The 26710-nt window shown below is 42.9% G+C and overlaps 1 protein-coding gene across 8 annotated transcripts in view; it reads left to right on the forward strand.

The window, feature by feature from the left end:
• Positions 1 to 361: 361 nt before the first annotated feature.
• The window catches only part of LOC134213579 (probable phosphorylase b kinase regulatory subunit beta), a 35808-nt gene continuing 9459 nt past the window's right edge, over positions 362 to 26710 (forward strand). Inside the window, exons 1-8 of one of the 8 annotated variants that reach the window (XM_062692751.1) lie at positions 362 to 521; positions 589 to 707; positions 886 to 1021; positions 1083 to 1984; positions 2407 to 2618; positions 3008 to 3022; positions 3570 to 3587; positions 4290 to 4523. In XM_062692751.1, the coding sequence (XP_062548735.1) occupies positions 496 to 521; positions 589 to 707; positions 886 to 1021; positions 1083 to 1984; positions 2407 to 2618; positions 3008 to 3022; positions 3570 to 3587; positions 4290 to 4523 (1662 nt within the window). In that variant the 5' untranslated portion in view covers positions 362 to 495. Of the gene's footprint in view, positions 522 to 588; positions 708 to 885; positions 1022 to 1082; positions 1985 to 2406; positions 2619 to 3007; positions 3023 to 3569; positions 3588 to 3961; positions 3983 to 4289; positions 4524 to 26710 lie in introns of those variants that run through there. The other 7 variants (XM_062692757.1, XM_062692753.1, XM_062692752.1 and 4 more) reach the window with 7 other exon arrangements.

Here is a 26710-nt window from a genome sequence, read left to right on the forward strand (position 1 = left end):
ACGTCCGTTAAATTCCTTACACACGATTGAAAACGGACTTATATGTCTGTTCTCTGTGATATTAGTGAAAAAGAGTGTAAAGAGAGTCTCTCATTTGAACATACGACGTTTTCAAAAATCTTGCTAGATTTGATATTTTGGTGGTATATTATCAGTCACAGGGGTTCGTGTACAAACCCAATGATCCAAGATTTGAACCTCGTTTTCAGTTCACTTTTGCCTTGACTTTTGCACTCTCTTTCCGACAAGCCCATTTGTTTACACCGGTAGTTGTATCAATTTACCAGCAGAGCTCGCTGCATGCCGTTTTGTTTTTTGCAGTTTTTCCTTTCCCAACCATCGCGAATGACATTGAAACGTCAACCATGTCATTCAGTGCAAAATTTTCCTCATCTCTGGTCGCAAATCAGTTCTTCTCAATCGGAAAAATCGGAATTTTCGCCGGAAACGACATCAAAACTTATCAAAAAGGGAACCTAAACATTGCACGCACCCATGACCACCATGGAGCGTTCTGCTGTGTAAGTATTTTTTCGCAAAATATCAAGAATTTCTTCATGCGCTTAGTGAACCTGTCGTTCTCCACAGGAATCCGGCGACACCCGTCGCAAGACAGCCCAGCTTGGACGATATGAATTTGGATCAATTTCTGAAGATTTCCAATTATGAAGACACGGTTAAACAATTGGATATTTATTACGGGATCGGTGAGTTGTTCGTTTAATAAAAAACAGAATCACTTTCGATTTTGGCGTTGCCTTGCGTTGATTGATTCGTCCTTGGCTGAATGTTAAGAATGGAAAATTTTGGACTGCGTGTTTTTGTTGTGTTTGTGTTATTCTTCTGGTGCGAAACGGTTTCGATTAAAAATTTTCATCGTTTCAGTCAAACGACAACTGTTGCAGTTTCAAAGTCCAATAACCGGCCTGTTTCCGGTTTTGAGTACCGATCGGGAAGTTGGAAGCATCCGTGATAGTGTTTATTGCGCCGCTTCGATTTGGAGTTTATATCAAGCCTATAGGTAACATTATTGAAATATTGAACATATATAAGAATGGGTAAATGTGTTTAATCTGTTTTAGGAGAATTGATGACGACCGTGGTAAATCGTACGAGTTGGGGCAATCTGCTGTCAAATGCATGCGAGGAATTTTAGAATGTTGGATCAAGCAGGCTCATCGGGTGGAGAAGTTCAAATCCCGCCAATGTGCGATCAATGCGCTGCACTGCAAGTTTCACTTGGACACCGGAGAGGAAATCTATTCCGATGAAAAATACAATCATCTGCAGATCGATGTTGTCTCAATCTACCTCATATTCCTAGTGCAAATGATATCGTCTGGGCTGCAGATAATCTACACTCAAGACGAGGTGGCATTCGTGCAAAATTTGGTTTACTACGTAGAACGTGCCTATCGTACGCCGGACTATGGCATGTGGGAACGAGGTTCCAAATACAATGACGGAACGCCAGAAATCCACGCTTCCTCGATTGGAATGGCTAAGTCGGCACTAGAGGCCATCAATGGGTGCAATCTGTTTGGCGAAAAAGGCGCCTCCTGGAGTGTCGTGTACGTGGATATCGATGCGCACAATCGTAATCGTAGTATTTTTGAAACCATGCTACCTCGGGAGTCGAGTTCGAAGGGTGTGGACGCATCACTAATTCCTACGTTGTCGTTCCCGGCATTTGCGTCGCACGAGGATCGGCTGGTCGATTTGACAAAGAATAACGTCATCAAGAGACTACGCGGCAAAAAAGGGTTTAAGCGTTATAGCCGCGATGGGTACTTGTCCCGGCTGGAGGACAAAACAAGGCGGTACTACACCAAGGGAGAGATAAAGGATTTTGAAAATTTCGAGTGCGAATGGCCCATATTCTACACGTATATGATTATCGATGGAGTGTTCAAGAACAATTTGGAACAGATCGAGGAGTACCAGATGGAGCTGAGGAAGTGCATGCACTCTGATTTGAATGGAGGTGAGTTTCATTTGGCGAATATTTTCTTAAATGCGTGATTATGATCTGAGAGTTAACCAAATAAGTAAATCGTACAGAATTGGGCCTTCCTTAGCCTAACAGTAAGATGTGCGGCTACACTGCAAGACCATGTTAAACAGCTGTGTGCAATTCTCATTTCAGTTTAGGAAAATTTCGTTTGATTTTTTTCTACTTTCCTGGGCAGAGGATAATCATGGCCATTCAAATCGGAGCTATAGCAACTTTTTCAATACTTAAAGCTGTTATTTTTGTAAAGTCTTTTGACACGCTCAAATGATAATATGATAAAAGATAATGTCTTTCTATTTTTTCGTTTAATAATGCCATTAAAAAAAAGATTTTTTTAATCATGGGTATAATATACGTCTTTGAAAATAAATATACAATTACCATATTTTCAGACCCCGTCGTGTCCATGTGCTACGCACCGGATGGCGACGGTATGTACACCCGCGCCTCGTCCCAATCGTTGTTCCTTTGGGGCCAATCGGTGTTCATCATTGCCCAACTGCTAACGGCCGGTTTGCTACACATCAACGAATTGGACCCGATCCGTCGCTACCTGCCGTCCTACAATCGTCCTCGCAAGGGCGGCCGTTACTCCGCTTTCCAGGTAAGGTTCATTGCTTTATTTCGACATTTCCCACACCGGGAGCTGTACCTATGTAAGAAGTAGTTCCATCAACCTAATCGGATCAGAGATCATACACCCACACATATAGACATATCGGCAGCAATGCTGGCGGAATGAGGGGTGCACACGATTTCATTTAGCCAACCAAATCTATATCATATTCGACCACACGTGGAATCTGGGCGGTGACAGTATTATTAACGATGTTTTATTTCTTTATTTTCTTTTCCACAATCCACACTCAATCAACTCATAACGGGGTTTACTCCTTATCTCTCTGTGTGTGCGCGCGCGTGCGAAATAAAACTCCCATTTGTAATTCTCATCAATCTCTTTCTACCACATTACATTGCATATAAATACGACAGGCTAAGCCAGGAATTGTAAGTAGAGCGAATCGCTTGCAGCGATCTTCATGTCTCTTACCTTGGTAGAATAGAAATCGAAGAATTCTCTAGACCGGGATTTCTATTCGTTGGGGTTTAGTTTAGTAGCTAGCGACTTATTTCTTCTCAGTCATTCTGTTTTAGCTTGGTTATGAATAATTTACAGCCTTGTTGTTTGAAAATCCAAATTCTGTTCTAATTAGCTGTTTATCTACTTTTTTGGCTGTTGTGTGGATTAACATTTTACTTTTCCAGTGGTAGTCGAATCATATTTCATGGGAATGAGAATTGGTAGTTTGTAGATTCGTTTCGTTTAGTAAGCCTATTAGACATTGGTAAATTTCTTATTTTTCAATTTTGTTTCCTGGGAATGGATGAAATACATTTTTCTTTATCTTAAGTGCAATCGAAAACTTTCAATTAGTCATTTAGGTGTTTCCACTCTTTCGTTCTTTTCCCGATCGCAAACACCAAAAGAAATATGGCTAAATTTTCTTCTCTTTCTTTACTCAACTCGCTTGCTTTTTACGCGCCGATCTTACAGCGTACAAAAATAGGAAGTGTAAGTATCTTTTTAACTAACTTCACCAGATATCGTTTTGCTTAAGTTTTCCGAATATTGTTTTCTTCTTATTTTAAAAACTATTCTGCAAATTGACAACGAAGTTGAGTACTCTTCATGCAATGCAAGCACTTGTTATTTATTACAAAGAACCTTTTTTTACTTTATAAGATACCTGCAATAATCCCAAAATAACATGAACATACAATTTTCTTCTTTCTTTCAACTCCTCATTACGCGCACTCGTCAACTGTACATATGGCTATTGAATTCCAAACTAATCAACTGCAAACGAATCTGGTAACATTCCAACAAACAATTATGACTCTTATGAAAATATATTTCTTCTATACTCTGGATATCGCTGCCTGTAGAGATGAGTGACGTTTAGCGCTCGCACACTAATGTGCAATTCGTCATGTGTAAAAACATGTTTGTTTTCCTTCTTCTCATAACCTCAAAAATTATCGGGTCATCACAATGATTTCAAAAGAGTCGATAAATATATGGAAATATACTCATTTTCACCCAATCTTTGCTGAATTGCACCATCTACGAGTGTTTGTTTTCCTTTTATCGCCACTCACACATTCGGACGTGAGAATCTCAGTTGTTGCTTTGCTTTCTGTCATGTCTCTCTGCTGTGCTCACGACTTGCAAATATCGTATTTGGACACAAACACGTATCATATCTATGCTAAGGCCCTAGCAATAATGCACGATGGTGGCGGTAATGGAATTAATGGGCATATACCCTGGAAACGGAATGGGGGGCCGGTTTGTCACGGCGGAGTAGGTTCCGGCTGTGGAGGGGGGTGTAAAAATGGTGGCATCTGTAACGACAGTGTCGAGGTGACCAATCCAGTGGACTTCAGCAGTAGCCGCGAGTCGGAGACCGGTCTCTCGGAGGAGATGGAAGTGGTCGATAAGCAACGCGTAAATATTGTGTTTTTGCTTCGCTTATGCTGAATGGGGATGAAGAAAGTCATTTGTTTGTGGAACTTGAGAATGATTATTTGTGTACACCTAAGTTGATTTGTAGCATTGTAGCATGACACCTCTTTATTAAGTATGAAGGATAAGTATAGTATTTTTTTTTAATCTTTATTAAGAGTATAGCATAAAGGTATATAAAGTATTTGTCTATCTGTTGTTACGATCAGGTAGCTCCAGTCACGATTCAGAGACGAAATACGTACTTTTTTTATTCGGGATGAACCACTGCGTCCATTACATTGAACTTTTGTTCAATGTTTTACTGGCGTTTTAGCGCCCTAGAACTAAAACTTTCAATAGTTCACCATACGGAGGTTCGAGATGGCAAATTACCAACGAAATATGCTAGCCATACAAAAGCGAATGTTCGGAATATGAGTCATGTTCGGGTTTTAAGTCAAAACGGTATACTCGTGTCCTTTGTTTAGTGCATGTTTGTCTACTCCATTGCTATTGAGAAGAAATGGAAAAATAGTTTTTTTTAATAAAATACCTGAATGTAATTTATTTAATGTGTTTATCAACAGGCATCTTACAGCCCAAATGATTTTATATAATGCTATTCAAACTAATACTAAAGCGTACAGGCTCTTAATGGTTCAACAAGTTACAAAATAAACGAAAAGTAGAACTATGTACGAAGAGCAAACAAATTGGAAAACCTTCGTCTAAGATTAGAACGACTAACACTAAAGTCGAACACTGAAGCCACTCTGTTGAAGATCCTTTGCAATCCAGTAATCGCACCGTGCATGCTGTAGTTGGTGCGTTGGAAAGGTAAACGGAGCATGAGGTTATTTCTCAAAGACCGAGGGGCAACGTTAATGTTCACATGCCCAAGAATCGTTGGACAGTCTAAGCGACTTTGAAGAGCGTCGGCGATGAACAAAGCCCTCGCCGTATTCCTACGCACGTACAGGGGCTCCAGATGTATTAGTTGGCAACGATCGTGGTAACTCGGCAGATGAACAGGGTTTCTCCATGGTAATGTGCGTAGTGCGTAGCGCAAAAACCTGCGTTGTACCGACTCGATTCTCTCAACGCCATTGTTGTAGTTTGGGCTCCAGACTTCAGAACAGTATTCTAAGATGGAGCGCGATAAAGAGCAGTATAACGCTTTCAGGCAGTAGATGTCGCTGAAGTTTTTGGCGATTCTGAAGATGCATCCGAGAGATCGAGAAGCTTTAGCTACAACATACGATACATGCTGTTTAAATGTGAGTTGGGAATCCAAGATAACTCCCAGATCCTTAATATTGTCCACGCGTACGATATCTGCGTTCAACAAACGGTAGCTGAAGTGAATCGGATTTCCGCGAAAAGGAAATTACTGAACATTTCTTCGGGTGTACCATCATACGGTTGAGTCTGCACCAATCAGCGAACAATTCAAGTTGCTGTTGGAGCAAGCAACAATCTTCTGTTGAGCGAATTAGACAAAACATCTTGAGGTCGTCAGCGAATGACAATCGTGGTGCCTTCAAAGCTAGATGCACGTCATTGAAGTACAATAGAAAAAGGAATGGACCCAAGTGGCTACCTTGAGGTATCCCTGATGTTGAAATAAAGCTGGGAGCCTGGTTATCTCCAATGATAACCGCGGTCTTGCGGTCTGTGAGGTATGAACGGAACCAATGTAGGAAGCTACCGTTAATGCCGAACTTGTTCATTTTGCAATCGCAATGTCGTGATTCACTTTATCGAAAGCAGCGGCCAGGTCCGTGTAAATCACATCGGTTTGCGCACGTTGTACCATACTATTTGTTATAAAGGAAGTCAGGCAGAGCAAATTAGTAGCTGTCGATCGCCCAGACGTGAAGCCATGTTGGTCGTTACTGAGAAACGGTTTGCAATGGGCCTCAAGTGGCTCCAAAATAACCAGCTCGAATAATTTGGAAACAGCGTTTAACGAAGTGATCCCGCGGTAGTTATTGATATCGCGTTTGTTGCCCTTCTTGTGAACCGGAAACATGTTTGCAGTTTTCCAGCAAGCTGGAAAAATACCACTATTGATTGATGCTTGGAAGAGAAGAAGTATCGGGGTCACCAGAACGTCCAAATGTCTTTTCAGTAGAACCGAGGGAAAACCGTCGGGTCCCGGAGAGAAGCTGCATTTAAGCCGAGAAGAAGCTCTGATAACCATCGTTGCATCAATGTCGAAGGCGCCAAGAGTTTGGTTGACGGTCGGAGCAGTAATCGCAGCGTTCTCAATTTCCACGTCTGTTAGTACCTCGTTTGAGAACACGCTCGAAAACTTCTCGGAAAAGAGCGAACAAATGTCCTGGGTCGTAGATGCCGTGTTGTCATTGAGCGTCATGGAGGAAGGTAATCCAGATTCCTTGCGTTGCTCGTTGACGTATTGCCAGAAGCGTTTAGGATGCGATTTGAGGTTGCGTTGAATATTAAGTTGATATCGAGAGTAACACTCCTTACTGGCTCGCTTGTACTCATAATTGAGCCTAACATAATGGTTGCGCAGTGAGACTGAACGATGCTTGGAAAACTGCCGTAAAGCAGCTTTTTTAGTAGTTTTCAACCGTCGCAGCGAGCTGGAGTACCATGGAGGACTAACTATCTTACGACAAACTTTCTTTGGAACGTGTTGATCAATGACGTACGCCAAGACATTGCAAAAAGTTTGCGCTCCGATATTCACATCTTCTAGGTCCAGGATGTTACGCCAATCGATGGATTACAGTAGTTCAGTGATGTTATGATGGTCGGCTTTGCGGAAATCGAAAGATACGGATTCATAAGAGGTATTGAAATCATGCGTCAATCCGAGGTTGATCACGACGAGCAGCGGCGGATGGTGTGCCACTGATTTTACTAGCGGTGCAGGTGCAATCAGTGAAGATGTAGCTGTGCTATGATCACTGATGAAGCAGAGATCAAGGTGACGATTATTCTCGTTGGCGATGGAACTAACTTGAACTAATGCTGCTGAACTATAACTATCGAGAAGCTTTACCGCTCCGGTGTGTAGAAGAATGATCTGTGTCTGGATAGAGATAGCCGTTGGGTGAAGTTATCCACGTTATGCTCGGTAGATTAAAATCCCCCAAAATTATGATTTCATCAAGCGCAGTTGCTATTTCTAGAATATTAAAAGCGAACTGCAGTGAGCTTCAACATATTCTGTATCCCGGACTCGGTCAGGTGGGATATATAGCGCACACAAAAACAGTTTACGGTCACTAAGTTCGATCGTTATCCAAACCTGCTCGAGGCAGTCCCACGATGATTTTCGACAGCTTTGCTTTAAGACTAGAATTCACGGCAATCAGTACACCGCCACCTATTGTTTTACGACTGTTGTTGGAATTTCGATCGCATCGAAAACCTCGTAAGCAGGACCAAATATCTGGCTGGAAAGCGTGTCATCATTCAGCCAAGTCTCAACGAGAACTATGATATCGAAGCACTGATCAGATGCTGCAAGGCGGTAATCCTCGACCATGGAATTAAAGCCGCCCACATTTTGGTAGTAAAGCAGCAGTCGTTCATGTTGCTTCTGGATCGGATGTGTGGAACTGCAAGCGGCGGACGAATCAATGCGGGAATAATGCGAAACATTGGGGTACTTGCCTGCGCGAGGATTTTGGAAGACCTCCTCACCGACACCATACGCAGGACCAGGACGGCTGCAGGTCGTTGACGGAAAGGGCTCGACTGCGATGGGTGGCTCAGAGGCTTCCATAGAGCTTGCGGCAAGTGTGCGTCCCGGTGACTCGATGCATACAGTACGGTTAGATTCGTCCGGTTGACTGGAAGTCGTAGATATTTCAAAACACGAAGTGTTCGAGAAAGAATTGTACTTGCCCGAATTTGGATTTTGGAAGTCCTCTTCACCGACCCCAAACACAGGACTGGGACGGCTGCTGGTCGTCGGCTGGAACGGCTCGACTGTGATGGGGGGGTCCAAGGCTTCCAATAGGCTTCGGGCAGTCGTGCGTCCCAGTTTCCAAAGATGGTTTATTGAGGTGGAATGAAACGGTGGCTGGACGACTATTTGGTTATGGATGGTTTGGCTGGAAGTCGTAGATACTTCAGGACATGGAAAGTTCGAATAAGAAATGTACTTGCCCAAGTTAGGATTTCGGAAGACCTCTTCACCGAGCTCAAACACAGGATTGGGACGGCTGCTGGTCGTTGGCTGGAATGGCTCGACTGTGATGGGGGGGTCCGAGGCTTCCATTAGACTTTGGGCAGTCGTGCGTCCCAGTTTCCAACGATGGATGGGTGATGCTGTAATTCTTATTGTAGATTCGGCAGGCGAGTGGCTGATCCGTTTTTTTGATTAGGTGCAAAAGGTCGGACACTGATGCCATCGGGCCAATACCAGGCATCACCGATCACACTTGTGACCGATTTGCAGACCGATACTTTAAACGAAACGAAAGAGAGATCGTCTATGTTCTTGCCGCGAGGGACAAGCTTTGTAACGGTGACTAGAGAAGCATCGACGTTGGAAATCTCAATGACATACTTTTTTACTTCCTCAACTTCCTGGTCAGGAGCAAACGGAGTTACGTAGAAGGATTCGATATCACTCGGGGCTTGATCTTTGTTGGCCACTTTAGCGGAATACTGCATGAACCGCCGCGAAAACCGTTTTCCTTAGTGGCGTCAATGGGAACGGAACGATTTATGCTACTAGCAGCAGGTGGTACTTTACTTATTGGTCCTTTCTTTTCAGTTGGAGCGGCTGGAGTAGAAACTGTTGTATGGGCTGTATTTCTGCTGAATCCAGAACTGGTTGATGGTTTCTCGATTATCTGCACACGCTTATTGGTCCCAACAACAAACTTATCCGGAATATTGGCGATGGAAGTGTTCACTTCATCCAAGACTTCGAAGAAGGAAGTGTCATCGCACGACCTAGAGCGGTTCACATGATCTTCCGTGGTATCATCCAAATTTATTTCGTCAATACGTTGCGAAAAATTATCATTAGGAAGTGAACTGAATGACGTCTTCGTTTGCTGTGGGGTGCAATATAAAGTCCTATTTATTTTGCGAAGATTTTCCCCATAACTTCCGAGGCGCGTGTCCATTGAATCCGTACGAATGAGCAGCTCACGCAAAGCTTTCATGATTGTTTTTTCTCTATCGTACACGGCAGGATCGAAATTCAACCGACAAGTGTCGCAAAACCAGTACATGCCGATTGTAGCACACCAAGAGGAATAATGCGTTTTGGTGATCCCCACGCAAGCGTAATGGAAATTTTTTCCACATGATCCGCTGCAATTAATTGCACTTCCAAAGTCCAACGCATTAGCGCAAGATTGGCAGCAATCCATTTCTTGTTGAGTGGAAACGTACGAGAGTGTTGATAAGCTGCGCCTTTCGGTATGCCGCAACCGTAACGTACAATTTAGCTTCAGCAAATTACCGGCAGATGTCGCTTTGCTCTAAAAAATTTTGCGTAGGTGGTAGTAGTGGGTTGTTTTGGTGAACAATCACTAACGAACTAGCAGACCGTATTAACACGTTTGGTTCACAACACAGCGAATAAATAACACTAGTCACACGAAGCACGGCACAAAACGGGTTGGGACAAAGGAAAATCGCGAATTAACGTCAATGGCAAATGGAATAAAAACGTTATCACGAATGACGAGAGACCGTAAACATATTAATCGAACGGCAGTGTTTCGTAATGCTACTTTAGCTACAACAGCAAACGAAGGAGGCAGGACTACTTCCCCGTCCCGCTAAACCGTTTCGATTGCCGTCAAGCCCATAGTCCCTTCGGTTCAACCAGAAAGTAATGCTTCAAAGGGGGGCCAGTGCACAACGCACCCTCGAGGTTAGCTGCGTGTCCTTGCAGCACCGAACATCGTGACTCGCTTTTTTAGAAGAACACCATGGTATCGTGCCAGCGCATTGCCGGCTTTCCAGGTGACCTTACCTCGCCATATGTCCTCAGAAGATGGGAAGGGTCGACTTCGCGCCTGCTTCCCTCTGCACGACTGGTATCAAGAATGATGATGCCGCACCCCAAATTGACCTCTCTGCGACAGGGTCTATTCGCCAACACACAGAGGGACTTGCCGACCCGGTGCCCACGCCTACCCCAGCCCTGACGAGGACCCCTTTCCGTCCTGGGGCTCGGAACCCGCCCGGTTGACCGATGCCGCGAAAGCGACGATACCATGTTGTTCTTCGCGCGGCCACTTGTTCGATAAAAGGATCGAGTTCGACCACAGAGCATGACCACCGGTATGACCCATGAAGCCGACTCCGATCCCTTGGACCACCTCTTATTTGCGCCTGAACTAGCCATCCTTGAGTCCACGAGCCACCTTCTGAGTAGCCAACTTCATCTTTACACATCCTCCGAACTAGGTTGTCCAGGGTAGTGTCCAGACCACATGTGGCAAGCATGTGGTCACGCATTGCGCGAAAACGTGGGCACACGAACAACACGTGTTCCCCCGTTTCCTCTAAACCTGCGCACACCAAACAGAGCGAGGGCGAGGCCGAGCAAGCCAGCTGCGTTACCTGCACTGTGATTTTGCAGCACGCTTAAACGCCGGGCACTTCGAACCCCCCATGGGGTGCTTGCTGTTCACAGCTTTGCTGGAACAAATTAAACAATTGGGAGGGTTCGTGCAGCATTATGCCTTATGTCCCTCCAATCCGCAGCGTCGGCAGAGATTGCTTCTGTCAGGGCCTTTGCAGTCCTTTGCTCATGCACTTCTTCTAAAATTCCGGCCCCTAGCGTATGCTAGTTCGCCGACTGGCGGGCTAATCCACTGCTCCACTGCAACGTAGTCTCGATCCCTCGACGGTCATGCACCGAACTTCCTGATTCGAATCCTCCTGACGCCCCCCGGCGTCAAGGGTGGTCCACCAGTTCAGGTGTAGGAAACTTCCGCACTGGTGGTGCCCCGACTACCGGCGGCTATCGCAGGGGACGCTTTCACGCATTGCGCCGACATCGTCCTCGGGTGCTCTACGTACCCAAATCGCTTTCTTCTTCTTTCTTCTGCAGGTTGGCTGTTCGAGTGTCGAGGTCGGTCCGACGATTCCGGTTGGCAGAAAACTTTCGGTTCACCAGCGCCGCGACGACCCGAAGCCAAACACTGCTCACTGCGCTGAATACTCCCCAGAACTGGCACTTATTCGCTGATCTCGCCTCCATCTACGCTGCAGCTCCGACAGTATTTGCGTCATGACTCTGGTTACCGAATTCCACGTGTCTTCCTCGTGACACATTCGCTCTGCGATATTATCCGCCCTTGGAATAGGCATTTTTCTACGAATTTCCACAAACCGCGGACAATAGAACACCACATGCTCCGGCGTCTCTTCAACATTCTCACATTCTGGACATAACGGAGAATTGGTGTGTCCGAACCGATGTAAATACTTCCGAAATCATCCGTGGCCCGACAGGAACTGCGTCAGATAGAAGTTTACTTCGCCATGCTTTCTGTTCATCCACGTCGACAGATTTGGAATGAGCCGGTGGGTCCTCCTTCCTTTCTCCGTGCTGTCCCACTTCTGCTGCCACATTTCCATCGAACGAATTTTCGCCACCTTTCTCATGTTTCCGGTGTCTCTCCACTGGTAGCACTCGATGTCTTCCGCCAGGGTGATGCAAATGGGTACCATCCCGGCGATAATGCATACTGCCTCCGCCGATATCGTTCTATACGCACTTGCAACTCGTATGGCCATCAGCCGGAACACACTTTTCATTGCCCCAGGCAAGAACCCCATACCGCAGTATCGATGACGAGACACTAACTAGCAGACGCCTCGTGCTGCTTCGTGGGCCGCCAACGTTTGGCATGATCCTCGCTATTGCGTTCATTGCCTTCGCCGACTTTTCAAAGGCATAGTCAACGTGGCTGTTGAAATTTAGCCGGTCGTCGATCATCACTCCCAGGTGCTTCAGTGATCGCTTCGAAGCAATCGCATGTCCTCCGACGACGATTTCCATCCGCCGGATAGCCTTGCAGGTGCTGACTAATAGCACCTCCGTTTTGTGGTGAGCTATCTGTAGCTTAACTCCATTCATCCAGCTCTCGATCGTGGCTATTGCCTCTATCACAGACGTCTCCACTTCTTTGAGTGTCTCGCCCATCACTGTTAATGACACGTCGTCCGCAAAACCCACGATTTTCACTTTCCTGGGCAGCCGCAGTGTCAGGACTCCATCATACATTCCGTTCCAGAGGGTTGGGCCGAGTATGGAGCCCTGAGGAACACCCGCTGTTACACGCATCGACTTTTTCCCTTCGTTCGTGTCGTACACCAGGACTCTGCTCTCAAAGTAGCTCTTTAGGATGTGACAAAGATATTCAGGAACCCACATTCTGTGCAGCGCAGTGGCAATGACTTCAAAGCTGGCACTGTTGAACGCATTCTTTACGTCTATCCACGGAATCAATTTTTTTTGGAATGCGCTTGTGAAACAAGGGACAAAAAAGAACCAACGACAAAGCTTTGTTTTTGTCGGAGATAATAATGACAAAGATCCGAAAAATTTTGTCAGCAACAAAAAAAAAGACAATCTTGTTGCTTACTTTGCATCCCGTTATTTTGCATTATTTCTAGAGCAAATTTCGGTTTTATGCTATCATAGTTACTGCTTTTATGGAAATATTCGAGAATTGAACAATGATTATAAAATTAGCATCGTATTTTTGTAAATATCAGAGCATGCAAGGCAAATGATTCTTGTCATATTGTGTTCGCTTTCTGATAAAAGTTTGTCGCTAGGTGCGTTTGTCAGTAACAAACTCTGTTGATGATAAAGAGGTATATTGTTAGGCGTTGCTCGAATATTGATTCCCTGCGTCTATCGTAACCACTGCGCAGTATCGATCTCCTCTTCGCTTCTGTTTAGCACTCTCGAGCACTGTGCGAATTGCATCCACTGTCGATACTCCTTTGCGGAATCCAAACTGCATGTTTGACAGTCCACGCTCACCCTCCATACACTTCGTCAGTCTGTTTAGGATGATCCTCTCCAGAAGTTTCCCAACTGTGTCTATCAGGCATATAGGCCTGTACGAGGCCGTATGTCCCGGCGGCTTTCCTGGTTTTGGCAGCAATACCAGCTTCTGGGTATGAACATATCCGGATATGCCAAAATTGCAGCTTTTTCGCCACGTTTGGTATTCCATCTGGACGGAAATTTTGCTTCTTCTTCTCCGTACGGTATCGGTGGCCACGTAGTCGGATTGTGTTCCGGGAAGAGACCCTCCACGATTTCCTTCAGCATGACTGGGCACATTTCAGCTGGCGTCGACGGGCCTTTAATCTTCGCCATTACAACGCGGTACGCGTCGCCCCAGGGATTGGCGTCTGCTTCTCGGCATAGCTCTTTGTAGCAATCTGACTTGCTAATCTTGATTGCCCGTTTCAATGCGGTTCTAGCTTCCCGGAACGCCGCCTTGCGCTCCTCTCTCTCTGGCTCCGTCCTCGCTATCTGTGCCCGCCTCCTGGATTCTAAGACAGGCAGCGCGTAGTGCACTGAGCCTCTCGTTCCACCAGTAGGCTCGACGCCGATTGCTCCTAGGCTCCAGTTTTCGCGGCATTGCTGCATCACAAGCCGCTACCATCCTTCTTATCAGTTCGGCCGCATCGTCGTTCTCGAAAATGTTGTCCGGTCGAAGTGCCTCTATAAAAAGGTCCTTGTCGAAGGCTTTCGTCTTCCACTTCTGCTCAGTGATCACTCTTCTCTGTGTTGTCGTATGGTTTCGTTGCCCAATACAATAACGAATCGCCTGGTGATCGCTATGGGTGTACTCTTCGCTAACTCTCCAGTTCATGTTCGCCATCAACGAACGACTGCAGAACGTGACATCGATAATAGACTCCCTCGCGTCTCTCCGAAATGTGCTTACGGAGCCTTCATAGCACAGTCGTACATCTAGCTTCGCCAGAGCTTCCAGGAGAATATACTCTCTCGTATTGGTGACTCCCCTAGTAACATTTTGGTTTTATGATGGTATTAAATCACTCTTGTAGAGTAAATTATGTTCTTCAAGAGCGTAATAAAACTTAAAATGTTACTTGGGTCTGCTGCCCCACTCCACAGTCCAGGCATTTGGGCTTATTCTACGAGTCGAGTGACGTGAGGTGAGTCGATTTTAGGAATTCTCACGTGAGGTGACCATGTTATTCAAATGGGGCTATACGACTCTTCTCACATCATTCGAGCAATCTCACGTCACTCCACCCGTAGAATAAGCCCAATTGCAGGCCTGGTAGCGGGTCACTTTTTAGTGACTTGGTCACTTTTTTCGGGCAAGTCACTAAAAAGTCTCTTTTTTCGACCACAAGTCACTAAAGTCACTTTTTCTCGCAAAAAGTCACTATTTTCAACTATTTTGAAACTATTGACTAAGATTTTTTTTAAATAAAGCTTTATGTATCCGTCGGATGATGTTTTGATGTTGTTACTTTTGCACTTAAAATTCCAATAACTTCCGTGACACCTATGACAAATCGTAGAGTTCTCTGCTTCTTTCAATATTGGATGTTCAGCTAATCCAGTGAACGTAATTTTCACTCATTCTTACAAGAAGAGAATGCTCATTCACGAAGATTTTTGCCTAGAAATCATTTTTCGGAAAAGGAAAATAGGTTTTATGAGTGATAACCATGTTTCGCTCACTTCCAGTGGCGTAAAAATTTGATGTGCTCGCAAGACTACTCATAGTTTTGAGTAGTCCTGATTTTTACTGATATTTAGTAATATTTTCGTGGGATTAAAAGAGAGGGCAATACAATTTTACTTAGTCACTGAGTAGATTAAAGTTAGCGTGTATGATTTTCGTATCTCTTCTGAGTTCGTTCTAAGAGAAAAGAGTGGTGAATGAAGGATATTTTCCGCCACAAATTACGAAAAAAAAAAAGATTCTCATTCGACCCAAAAACGCTTGATTTCGTCTCATCGAACTTGCAACTGAAACTGAAAGTCACTATTTGGTCACTTTTTCTGCAACTGAAAGTCACTATTTGGTCCCTTTTTCCGCAGATTTGGTCACTAAAGTCACTATTTTGAGCGGCATCGATCGCTACCAGCCCTGCAATTGAAATCACCTCCCATAATTACCGGCCTTCGTCCGATCAGGTTTTTGCTCCACTGTCCACCTTGGAGGCGCATAGCAACTGCATACGTAAACGCCGCTGATTTTGACGATCACGAATCCCTCACATGAACTCTACCATTTCTTGGATAGAAAATCTACCCATAGCTTGTATTGCAGCCATACCCGTTCTATCAGCCACTCAGTTTCCGTTATCAGGAGGAACTCGATACGGCTCTGCAATTATCGCTACGTCACACATCGTTTCTGTTGTTGACTGCCATAACAGTTGGGGGTCGTACACTAATTACGTAAGCACTTATGGGGGGAGGGGGTGTTTGCCATTTTCTTACGATCCATATAAATAAAAAAGATTTGTATGGGGAAAATCTTACATGGGGGGAGGGGGGGTTGAAAACCCAGAAAAAATGCTTACGTAATTAGTGTATGGCCCCTTGCTGTGCGGTATCGCAGTGATTCAGATTAATCTGAATTATGTCCTCTACTGCTGACCTGCGATCGCCTTCTGATATGCAGGGCATTTGTAGCCACCCGTCTAATGGTCATTTCCATCCTCTGGTGTGCAAAGCATGCACTTGGGTCTTTGCGTGCAGTCTTTCGCAAAATGACCTGTTTCTCCGCATTTCCAACACTTGTTGGATCTGTCCGGACCTTTGCAAGCTCCTGCCCGGTGTCCATAGCCCAAACATTTGAAGCATCTCTCCATTTGTTTGTTCACTGGCGGGGCGGCTTTCAATGGGCATTTTGACCATCAAACAGTCAGTTTGCCTACCTTCAGAACTTTTTTTAGCAGCGGTTACTGGCAGACGAATCATCGCTGTTTGTGTGCCTACGTATGCTTTCCTTATTCGGATAGTCATTTGCACCTCACCCAGATTACACTGTGACTTTAGTGCATCCTTGAGCTCCTCTTCCGACGTGATCTTATCTAGATCCCTGCACAATATTACCATCTCTGGAGTCAGGGATTTACCTTCCGCCTCTGCGCCCAGCGATTTTGCAATGCGCTCTTGCATAACCGAGCTATCAACCGTAGGGTCCTTCTTTAGCTCGAAGAGCATCTCTCCGGTTTGAGTGCGCCTGGTTCTTACTACGTTCTCACCTGAGTCCCTCAGCTCCGGATCCTCTCTAACCTTCTTCAGGAGCGCTGCATGCGTCGTAGCGTCTTTGGCCTTGACGAGTACGGCTTGTCCCTTAGACGTTTCTGACGCAACGGAGGCTTTTCTTTCTTGTACTTCTCCATTTTTCTCGCCTCTTTTCGCTTCAACTGTCTTTTTCTTTTCTCCTTCTGGCCTACTACGGTACTCCACTATTCTCCCTGTGAAGTAGCGTCTTTTCCTTCGACTGCGTCCTCCCGCGTTTGCCGCTTGAGTCCGCCTGGCCTCCCGTCTCCAGGCGAGGTTCTGGCCCTTTTGGGAGTCATGGAGGCTGATGTACTCCTCACTCCTGCCAGTTTCTCTTTTCCTTGCTTTGTGGAGTACAACGGAACTGTGCCGATATGGCCCTGTTCTGGTGCAGCTAAGACAGCAGGAGCCTTAGTCAGCGCTAATGCACACTCCGCTTCGTCGGCCCTCAGCGCTGCTGCATCGAATTCATTCGCTGCCGATACTAGCGCCTTCCGAATCTTGTGAACCATGTCCTTAATCTCCTTATGGACGTTGTTTCTCCCATCCACTAAATTGTGGAGCTCTTCTACCAATTTCTTCGCTGCCACTATTTTCGGCTTTTGTGAGGGCTTGTTTAACTCACTTTGCCCAGGCCGCGGCTGCTGTTGTTGCTGTAGCACTACTGTTGCTGGTGGCGGTGATCTCACCAACCCACTACTGGCGAACGGGTTCGCCGCTCTTGCATCTGCTTCTGTGTTGTATGTCGAATTACTCATTCTATAGGGTCCCCCTCCAAACCGTTATATGCACCCGTCGTACGTAGTCGCTTATGATCCATGGATTGTCTTTGCAAGCAGTGAGGTCCATGCTAAGGTTGATACGGGCGCACTTATATGGCCGTGTTCTGAGCCGAGCAGCACGAATAATCATCAACTCGTCTTAATTTTCATCATTGAATTCTTAACTTTTTTCTACAACAAATAAAATTTTGAAAAGGCAATTTTAATGCTGACACATTAATTGCTACATCAAACAACTGAAAACCGAAATATGCCGCTCGGTGCACAGGTTGAAGAATTGACCACGCGACGCCTCTGCAGCTTTAAGATTTTGATGATTTTAATATCCTATAATGTATAGTTATAGATAGAAATCTAATGACTCAATTGTAATCCATACAGTCTTGGTTCCCTAGTTCAGAATTTTTTACATGGGCAACGGTTTATTCGAGACTTTGCTGGTTGAACTATGGAATTGAAAACGTGGTTGAGCAAAGCGTCACTGAACATAATTTGTTTATTGTAATGTTCATGTCGCAATACACGTGTTCAAATAGAAGAGGTAGTAAACTATAGATGACAATCGTCGCTGCGGTTTCATTTGTTCTCGTTCCTAAACATGCTGGGTACATATCTGTCAAAACGTACTGATTTTTAGCGCCCTACCCTCACCAGCAAAAGATGTTTCGCAAGTAGCGACAGTCCTCCTCTATAGTTTATTAGCTCTATTTTTCAGGGAGCCAAGTGGCCTCTTAAAAACAGAATTCGATAGATGAGGCGATGTTTGCCCGACCAGCATATTACGAATGTATATAGGGGTGATCGGGGAAATATGGGCCACCTAAGGAAATCGTTCCAAAAAGCGTTGAAAAGCTCGAAAAATTACCATTCAAAAGTAGTTGACTTATACTAGGGAGTGTTACCTTCCATATAACGTCGATGAATGATGAAAAATACGTTTGGAAATTGTTGGGATGCACTTTTTAAAATACAGTCGCCTCTCCACATCTCGATATTGAAGATCGAGATAAGGAGAGATCGACGAATGGAAAGAAAATTGAAATGGGTACTAGATCCAAAAAAGCTCGTTGCTATGAAAAACGACAACAACACAAATGTCGTTTCCTGTTGTTGATGTGTTTATTATTGTTCAAAGATGGTCTAGTAGCCTAAAAATTTTGGGCATATAGTCTAAGTCACTAGCCCTTTAACCAGCGGCATGATGACAGTCAGCCGCGAACAGAAGAAGAAGAAGAAGCCTAAAAATTTGAACATATCGACATATAGAGAGTGAATCCTGTACAAAATATGATCAGAACTCATCGAGATAGAGAGATATCGAGATAGGGAGGTTATCGAGATGTAGGAAGCCCAGATGTATGTAGATTGAAGGGACTGTGGAAACCATCGACATAGGGAAAGATATCGAGATATAGAACATCGAGATGTAGAGAGTCGAGTGTAGTATTGATTTTGATGTGTGCTCCCGGCTATACGGGGCAATATGAGTTACCATTTGGGGCAGTATGGGCCACCAAAATGTTTTTCATGGAGATAAAAGTGATATGTAATATGGATGAATATGATATTCCTACAACAATTTAGAGTATTCTATACAAAATGAGATGAATAAGTCACAAAACAGCGGACCGAACCTATTTGCCACTCGACACATTTCAAATGGTTAATAGTCATTTTTTCTGTTCCGATCACAGTAATGCGGTGTTGTAATTTATCCGCAATAAATTTAACATAGGGTATATGTTCCCATTTCAATCTCAGATCCAATATTAATCTCATTTTGCGATCGCTTAACTACTAGCGTAAAATAAACAGTGTTTTCGCTGTTTATTTGAACTGATAACTGTTGAAGCACATTCCCATGGGATTAATTTATGTGATACTAGGGTAACCAACTTGATTTGGACCCCTACACATTTTGGACCCTCCTGACGACATTTTTCTGATTTCTGAACTAAAAACAATCTTTCTTCTTCTTATTGGCATTACATCCCCACACTGGGACAGAGCCGCCTCGCAGCTTAGTGTTCATTAAGCACTTCCACAGTTATTAAATGCGAGGTTAAGCCAAGTTACCATTTTTGCATTCGTATATCATGAGGCTAACACGATGATACTTTTATGCCCAGGGAAGTCGAGACAATTTCCAATCCGAAAATTACCTAGACCGGCATCGGGAATCGAACCCAGCCACCCTCAGCATTGTCTTGCTTTGTAGCCGCGCGTCTTACCGCACGGCTAAGGAGGGCCCCTAACTAAAAACAATGCCGCTGCTAATTAGGCTATCCATGAGGACATTCAGCGATGGGACTGACAATCAATATCAAAACAAAGTGTGTATGCAGTTGAAGGTAACTCACTGCTGGTGTTAACCGGGCTTTACATTTTCCTTTGAATCGTTGTGTCAGTCCGGTCTATAGATGTCAAAAAATTCAAGTAAACAAAAATCGTCAGCTGATCGCAGCTGTCTTATGGATTGCCTTATTCCCCCATCGGCTTCAGGAAATTAACATTGTTCAGCATCTATTTCACTGGTTTCCAGTGCGAAAAAGCGATATTTAGATGAAATTTCAAGGAAATTAGTTTGTTCAAGAAGGCGAGCGTTACAATGCGTTACGCTTAAAAGTATACATCACTGAAAATCTCAGAACGTACATACTTAGTTACTGTCAAGATTGTGATTTTAAAATGCAGGAATCTTCTCATTGATGCATGCCAATCAAAAGATAAGACTTGGCTTCGATTCAATTGACCAGGGTAAATTAGAAATTCGACTTTGAAGAGACTAAATTGGGGGTGTCCAAAATGTGTACATTTGAGAGTCCAAAACGAAGAATATTTTCATTTCAGAAAATGGCAAATTTCACTGATTTATCAATAACTGAAGCTCATTTCGAATCTCTATTTCATAAATAAGACTTTCATCTTTGAAATGGTGTCATTTTCGTCAATATAGAACATGTATTTCAATAGATTTAAGCATATATTGGGATGCATTTCCTCTAGGGGTCCAAAATAGGATAGTTACCCTATCAATAGTTTCAGAAATAATTCACTAATATTCAAATTGATAAAAATAGATAAGCACTTACTGATATGTGATGAAAATCTTACTTTACAAGATTGGTTCTCTACACCCGCTCATACGTTCTACGCCGTCACCACTCACCGACACTAAACTTTATCACTGAATTTAGTGGAATGCACTATTTAAAACACCATAAATCTTTATGCAGTACACTTTTCACACTTGCGATTAAATGAACACTAATGATTTAAAATTGAAAACTAGCTTCTAAAAGCTGAAGAACCATTGGATGAATTTCTTCCAAAACAAAATTAGCACTGATTATATTTCAATCCCATTTAACTACTGTTGTAGCAACACAAGAATGCCAGATTGTATGAAACTGAAGGGTTACTATTCATTAAATAAATTTAATAAATATTGCTTTATTTCATCACCAAATATGTGAAGTAAATAAAGAAAAGCTCAGTACATTCAAAGTTAATTGCCTATATGCCGGGTATTAAGCCACCCGGAGTGGAAATTAATTAGGGGAACGGTTCGGCACTTCATCTCATAGCTCCTATTCCCATCCCATCAAAAACAGAGCAATGAAAAGGAATTTGGTTTGTTTCTTATTTTTGTGATTTTTTTCAGCAGTAGGCACATGTGTTAGCAAAAAGAAGCTTGAACGATTGAACATGTCGAACAAATTTCGGTGGCAATAGTATCCGTATGTCCCATGTTTTTTTGATGTTGAATTGTAGTACCGTCAACTGGGGGGAAGATGATCATTGAGGTGAAGATGATCATTTGATGTGTCAGTCAAAAGTGCCAAATTTTTTTATGAAACGGTAGTCAACAATATTCTCCGTTCAAGTAATGTTACCGCTAGGTAGAAATCCGAGTTTTTCGATTATAAACATGAAAATGTATTTTGTGGAAGAAAGAGAGAGATAGTCATAAATGACGCTATTTTCGTTTCAAATATTGACTTCGTAGACTTCTTTACGTAGTAAATTCAACATTAATACAAATAACCTAGTGTATTTTAACTACTAGGTCATAATGATTTTAGTAGAGCTGTCTTGATCAACTTCACCCCAAACCAGATTACTCCAAAAATGTGTGATAATTTAATTTATTTTAATAAATGCGAATGCATTTCAGAAAACTATAGTTGTTGATTGATGCAACGTATAGCAGTACATGTTTTGAAAATATTTGTTTCGATTTAAAATGTAAACACACATTGTTATAGCATGTTTTGTCTTAAAATTGATCATCTTCCCCCCAGTTGACGGTAACGCAAAGCTCACATTCCTCTTTTCCCAAGTTTACCAACGATATTTTCATTTCTCGCATTTTCTTGCAGTAGAGGACGTATGTTGCAGCACACGGATAAAAATAAAAAAGCTCAATAGATTAAAATATAATCTAAAACCATATTCGGTCTATCCACTCACTGCTATGCTTAAATCGATAATAAGCTGCGGATGATTAAATTTAGTATATTCATTGAAAATGATTACTTAATGATTAATCGAATAAGATTTAATGCGTTTTATTCTGAATAGCGTTTTTTCACAGGACAAAACAAAAACAATTTGGCATTTCAATCATTGTGGAATCAGCATAGAAGTCGGAAGCAATAATAATTTAATGAATTTTTATTGAAACCATCTCACATCAAGAATAATACATATTACGGCTCAGTGGAAAAGATAGCAATGCAGCAGCTCCTTCTTAAAATGTATACCATCTGTGCCCTGGGATTCCTACGAGGGTCCGTGTAAAAAGTTCCGCTGAGGGCAACGCATCGTAATGCTGCTGCTGATGGCGTTGCAACTCTCGAAGGAACAAACAAGAACCTGTCAATCGCTGTTCATCGAAACTTTTGTTTCTTAAACGGAGCTTCAAATGTATCATGAATTTCAACCTGCGAAAGACGTGATTTAAGAAAACATCAGTATCGTGAAAATATCGCTAAAAGAATACAATCTACCTATCAATCACTACGTGCTGAACATAGAAATCGGCGAGACTCTCCATCGTGGTTTTGTGTGTTCGACTCGTTCAGCAGCCCATTGTATTTAGTAAGACCAAGAATCCACAATAAACTGTTTTTCTTCAATTTTTTCTATCAAAATAAGCGCGGTGAAAAACTTACGCGATGGCAGCTTGCAAAACTAGGACAAGACAAATCAATGCAGCATGTCCCAAGAGTACTAATGAGGGCTTGAAAATCATGGATGTGTTTATTTTTAAGAAAAACATTTCAATGCTTAAAGAAAAGCATATTTTTTAATCTTTAGAAAGAATTAAAGTTGGAAAATTTTGGAAAGGATTAAATATAAAGCTAATTAGCTTTTTCATGTTTCTCCGTGCAGTATCTCCGTGAATACTTTGAAAATCCTTATACATATCTGTAGCGGACAGAGCGGAGGGGTGGTAGTAACGGTTGGGAGCGTGTTCTCGGCGATAATGCGATACTGTAGGACCATATGACATAATATGCTTCTCTATAGCATCTCGTTTCTCCGTACTTCTTGTGTACTTTCCTCGCTGGGACTCAGCTGCTCACCTTCAAAACACCAATAAATTATGTTACTGTTGGGATGAATTTCAGCTTGGCGTAAATATTATTTGAACCATTTGAAATATATTTACCTACCCACAGTAATCACTGTACCCCAGAGTATTCAAAAAAAACTTCCGACATACTTTGAAAGAAGAATCATTAGAATCCATCAATTGAAATACGAAAGTGTTACTTTTTCTTGGATCTTCACCGTCTTCAAACTTGTAACGACGACGTTTTTTTTTATCTCCACGCGTTGGACGTGTTGGCGAATGTACTCTTTTTGTTGCTTTAGATCTAGCGTCCAGAACAAAGTATTAATACGGATTCTGTCGTCTTTAGAAAATAGTACATCGCACTCTCGCTTACATTCGCAACCGACAAGCCTTACTTGGTGTGAAATGCGGCTGCTCTCGTTTGGAAGTTTTTCGCTTCTTAAGCTTAGTACGGAGATCGCAAGGAAAATGCTCAAGGAAAAAAAGATCAAATTACCAAAGTAAATGAAATGTAGTCGATCAAGTAGGCGAAGGAAAATCGTGTTTTGTGTTGTCATCAAGAAGGTAACAAATTGGAAATAATAGACGTAACTTTTATCCTAAAAAAATCATCTTTTGTAGCAATATTGGATTCAGAAACGCTGCTCTTAAAAAGCCAATGCACGCATATTCCTCCTCAGCCGTATCGATGTAAATGCGGGATGCTGATCTGGCCCAAAAAGCAAAATAAATTTCGTAATCGCGCGCCATAGAGCCTGGATTACATTGCTAGCTGTTTACCTGAAGATTTTTCATATTGATGCGAGTCAAACACATAAGCCTAGTCCTTTAAAACTACTACCGTGGAAATTATCGCTCTCTAGTTCCGAACTTTGCTCTCTGGACTTTCCACGGACTCTAGACTGCCGATGTCGACTTGAAATGTTTTTTCCAACTCTCTAATCTCCCGCAGACTGAATTGTACTTTCAATACTTTTTGCTCAAACACAGCAAATAATCTTGAAAATTCAACGACGTGTAAAACTACAGGTTACCCCATCAAACAAATTAACATTCGATATTCAATTAAATTTGATTGAATTTTACAAGCAAGCACCGTTTAAATTTATTTCGATTTAAAAGAATAGTGAGATCGATTGAATGTTACGTTTATTTACATGCTCCAAATATGTGCATGAAAATACATTTAAAATCACAACATATTTTTATCTTTAAATCTGCATCTTTTTTTAAATGCAGCTTCATATGCTCGTGTTCCGTTTTATCCGGCTGTGCCACTGATTCTGTCTCCCTGGTGTTGCGTACTTTTTCGCGTCGTGGGACTAGGCTACTGAAGGGGGTCCGAAACATCATTTTTCTGGTCATGGCGATAGTAAAAACTTACAAAAAATCGGTGAAATAATTACCAGACAGTCCTACTGCTAAGATTACGGTGAAATTTGTCGAAATTCACCGAAATCTGTGAAATGATTTAAGTGTTTAGAATCTGAAAAGTACAATGCATTCGGTTTTATACCCGGGAAAACTATTTCGTATTATTTTGGGACGTAATCTAAATTTGTAAATCGGCAGCTTCGTTTCTGGTACATACTTCATTCAAAACCTAATCAGTTGGGTTCCTAAATTTTAAAACGCTGTCAATATGTTGTATATTTAATAAGCACACACATTTACTCAATTGGTTTGTAGAAATGAGAAATAAAGGTTTATGGAAAATTATAGGATAAAAACGGTAATATGTAGGTATGATGTTTTGTTTGTTACAAAGAAGATTTATTACATTTGTGCAACTCCTTCAGAAGTCGTTGTATTGATTCCTACCGACAACCTTTCATGAATCCCTTCCGAATTCTATCAGAAGTTACATCAGTAATTCCTCCTCGAGATTTTCTCCAAAAATTCAATGGGACATTATTCCGGAACTCCTCCGGCAGTTCGTCTAGGAATTCTTCTGGATGTTTCTTTGAGAATTCCTATATCGGAAGTTTATTCAGGAATTTCTACAAAAGTTCTTTCAGGAATTTGTCGTGAAATTTTGTGAATTCCTCAGTATGTTCCTTCAGAAATTCTTTTGGAAGACCCTTCAGGCATTCCTTTGGAAGTAAGTCTAGAATTCTAGAGACCTGGAATTCCTCGGAAAGTTCCTTTTGGAATTCCTTGGAAGTTTTCTCCAAGATTTTTTTCCGGAATTCCTCTAAGAATTCTTCTGGAAGGTCATCTAGAAATTCTTCCGGTAAATTCTCTAGGAATTCCTCCAGTAGTACGTTCAGGAATTCCTCCGGAAGTTCTTCCATGAATTCGTCCGGAACCTTTTTTTCAGGAATTTCTCCGGAAGATGCTCCAGGAATCCTTCCGGAAGATGCTCCAGCAATTCCTCAGAAAATGGCTCCAGGAATTCTTCCGGAAGTTGCTCCAGGAATTTCTCCGTAAGTTGCTCCAGGAATTCCTACGTAATTTTCTCCAGGAATTCCTCCGGAAGTTCCTCCAGGAGCTCCTCCGTAAGTTTCTCCAGGAATTCTTTCGGAAGTTGCTGCAGGAATTCCTCTGGAAGTTGCTCCAGGAATTGCTCCGAAAATTGCTCCAGAAAATCCTCCGGAAGTTCCACCAGGAATTCCTTCGTAATTTTTTCCAGGAATTCCTCCGTAAGTCCCTCTTAGATAAATAAAAAGTATCTTCCGTAGGAATTCCTGGAGGGAATTTCGAAGTAATTCCAAGGAGAACTTATAAACGTTTTTTTCGGGTGGAACTTACGGAAGAACTTCTGGATGAACTTCCGTAAGAATTACTGGATGAACTACCGGAGGAATCCCTGGATGACCTTCCGGAGGACTTCTTGGAGGAACTTCCGGAAGAATTCCTGGAGGATCTTCAGGAGGAATTCCTGAAGAAACTTGTGGAGGAATTCCTGGAGGAACTTCCGGAAAAACTTCCGGAGGAATTCCTGGAGGAAGCTCCTCCAGAAATTTCTCCGAAAGTAAGAAATTCCTCCGGTAGTTCATCCCTAGATTTCTCCAGGAATTTTTCCGGAAGTTCCTCTAGAAATTCCTCCGGAGATTCCTCTAGAAATTACTCCGGAAGTTCCGCCGGAAGTTCCTCTAGGAATTCCTCCGGAAGTTCCTTTAGGAATTCCTCCGGAAGTTCCTTTAGGAATTCCTCCGGAAGTTCCTTTAGGAATTTCTCCGGAAGTTCCTTTAGGAATTCCTCCGGAAGTTCCTTTAGGAATTCCTCCGGAAGTTCCTTTAGGAATTCCTCCGGAAGTTCCTTTAGGAATTCCTCCGGAAGTTCCCTTAGGAATTCCTCCGGAAGTTCCCTTAGGAATTCCTCCGGAAGTTCCCTTAGGAATTCCTCCGGAAGTTCCCTTAGGAATTCCTCCGGAAGTTCCTTTAGGAATTCCTCCGGAAGTTCCTTTAGGAATTCCTCCGGAAGTTCCTTTAGGAATTCCTCCGGAAGTTCCTTTAGGAATTCCTCCGGAAGTTTCTTTAGGAATTCCTCCGGAAGTTTCTTTAGGAATTCCTCCGGAAGTTCCTTTAGGAATTCCTCCGGAAGTTCCTTTAGGAAT

Source organism: Armigeres subalbatus, chromosome 2, assembly GCF_024139115.2.
Source record: "Armigeres subalbatus isolate Guangzhou_Male chromosome 2, GZ_Asu_2, whole genome shotgun sequence".
NCBI lineage: Eukaryota > Metazoa > Arthropoda > Insecta > Diptera > Culicidae > Armigeres > Armigeres subalbatus.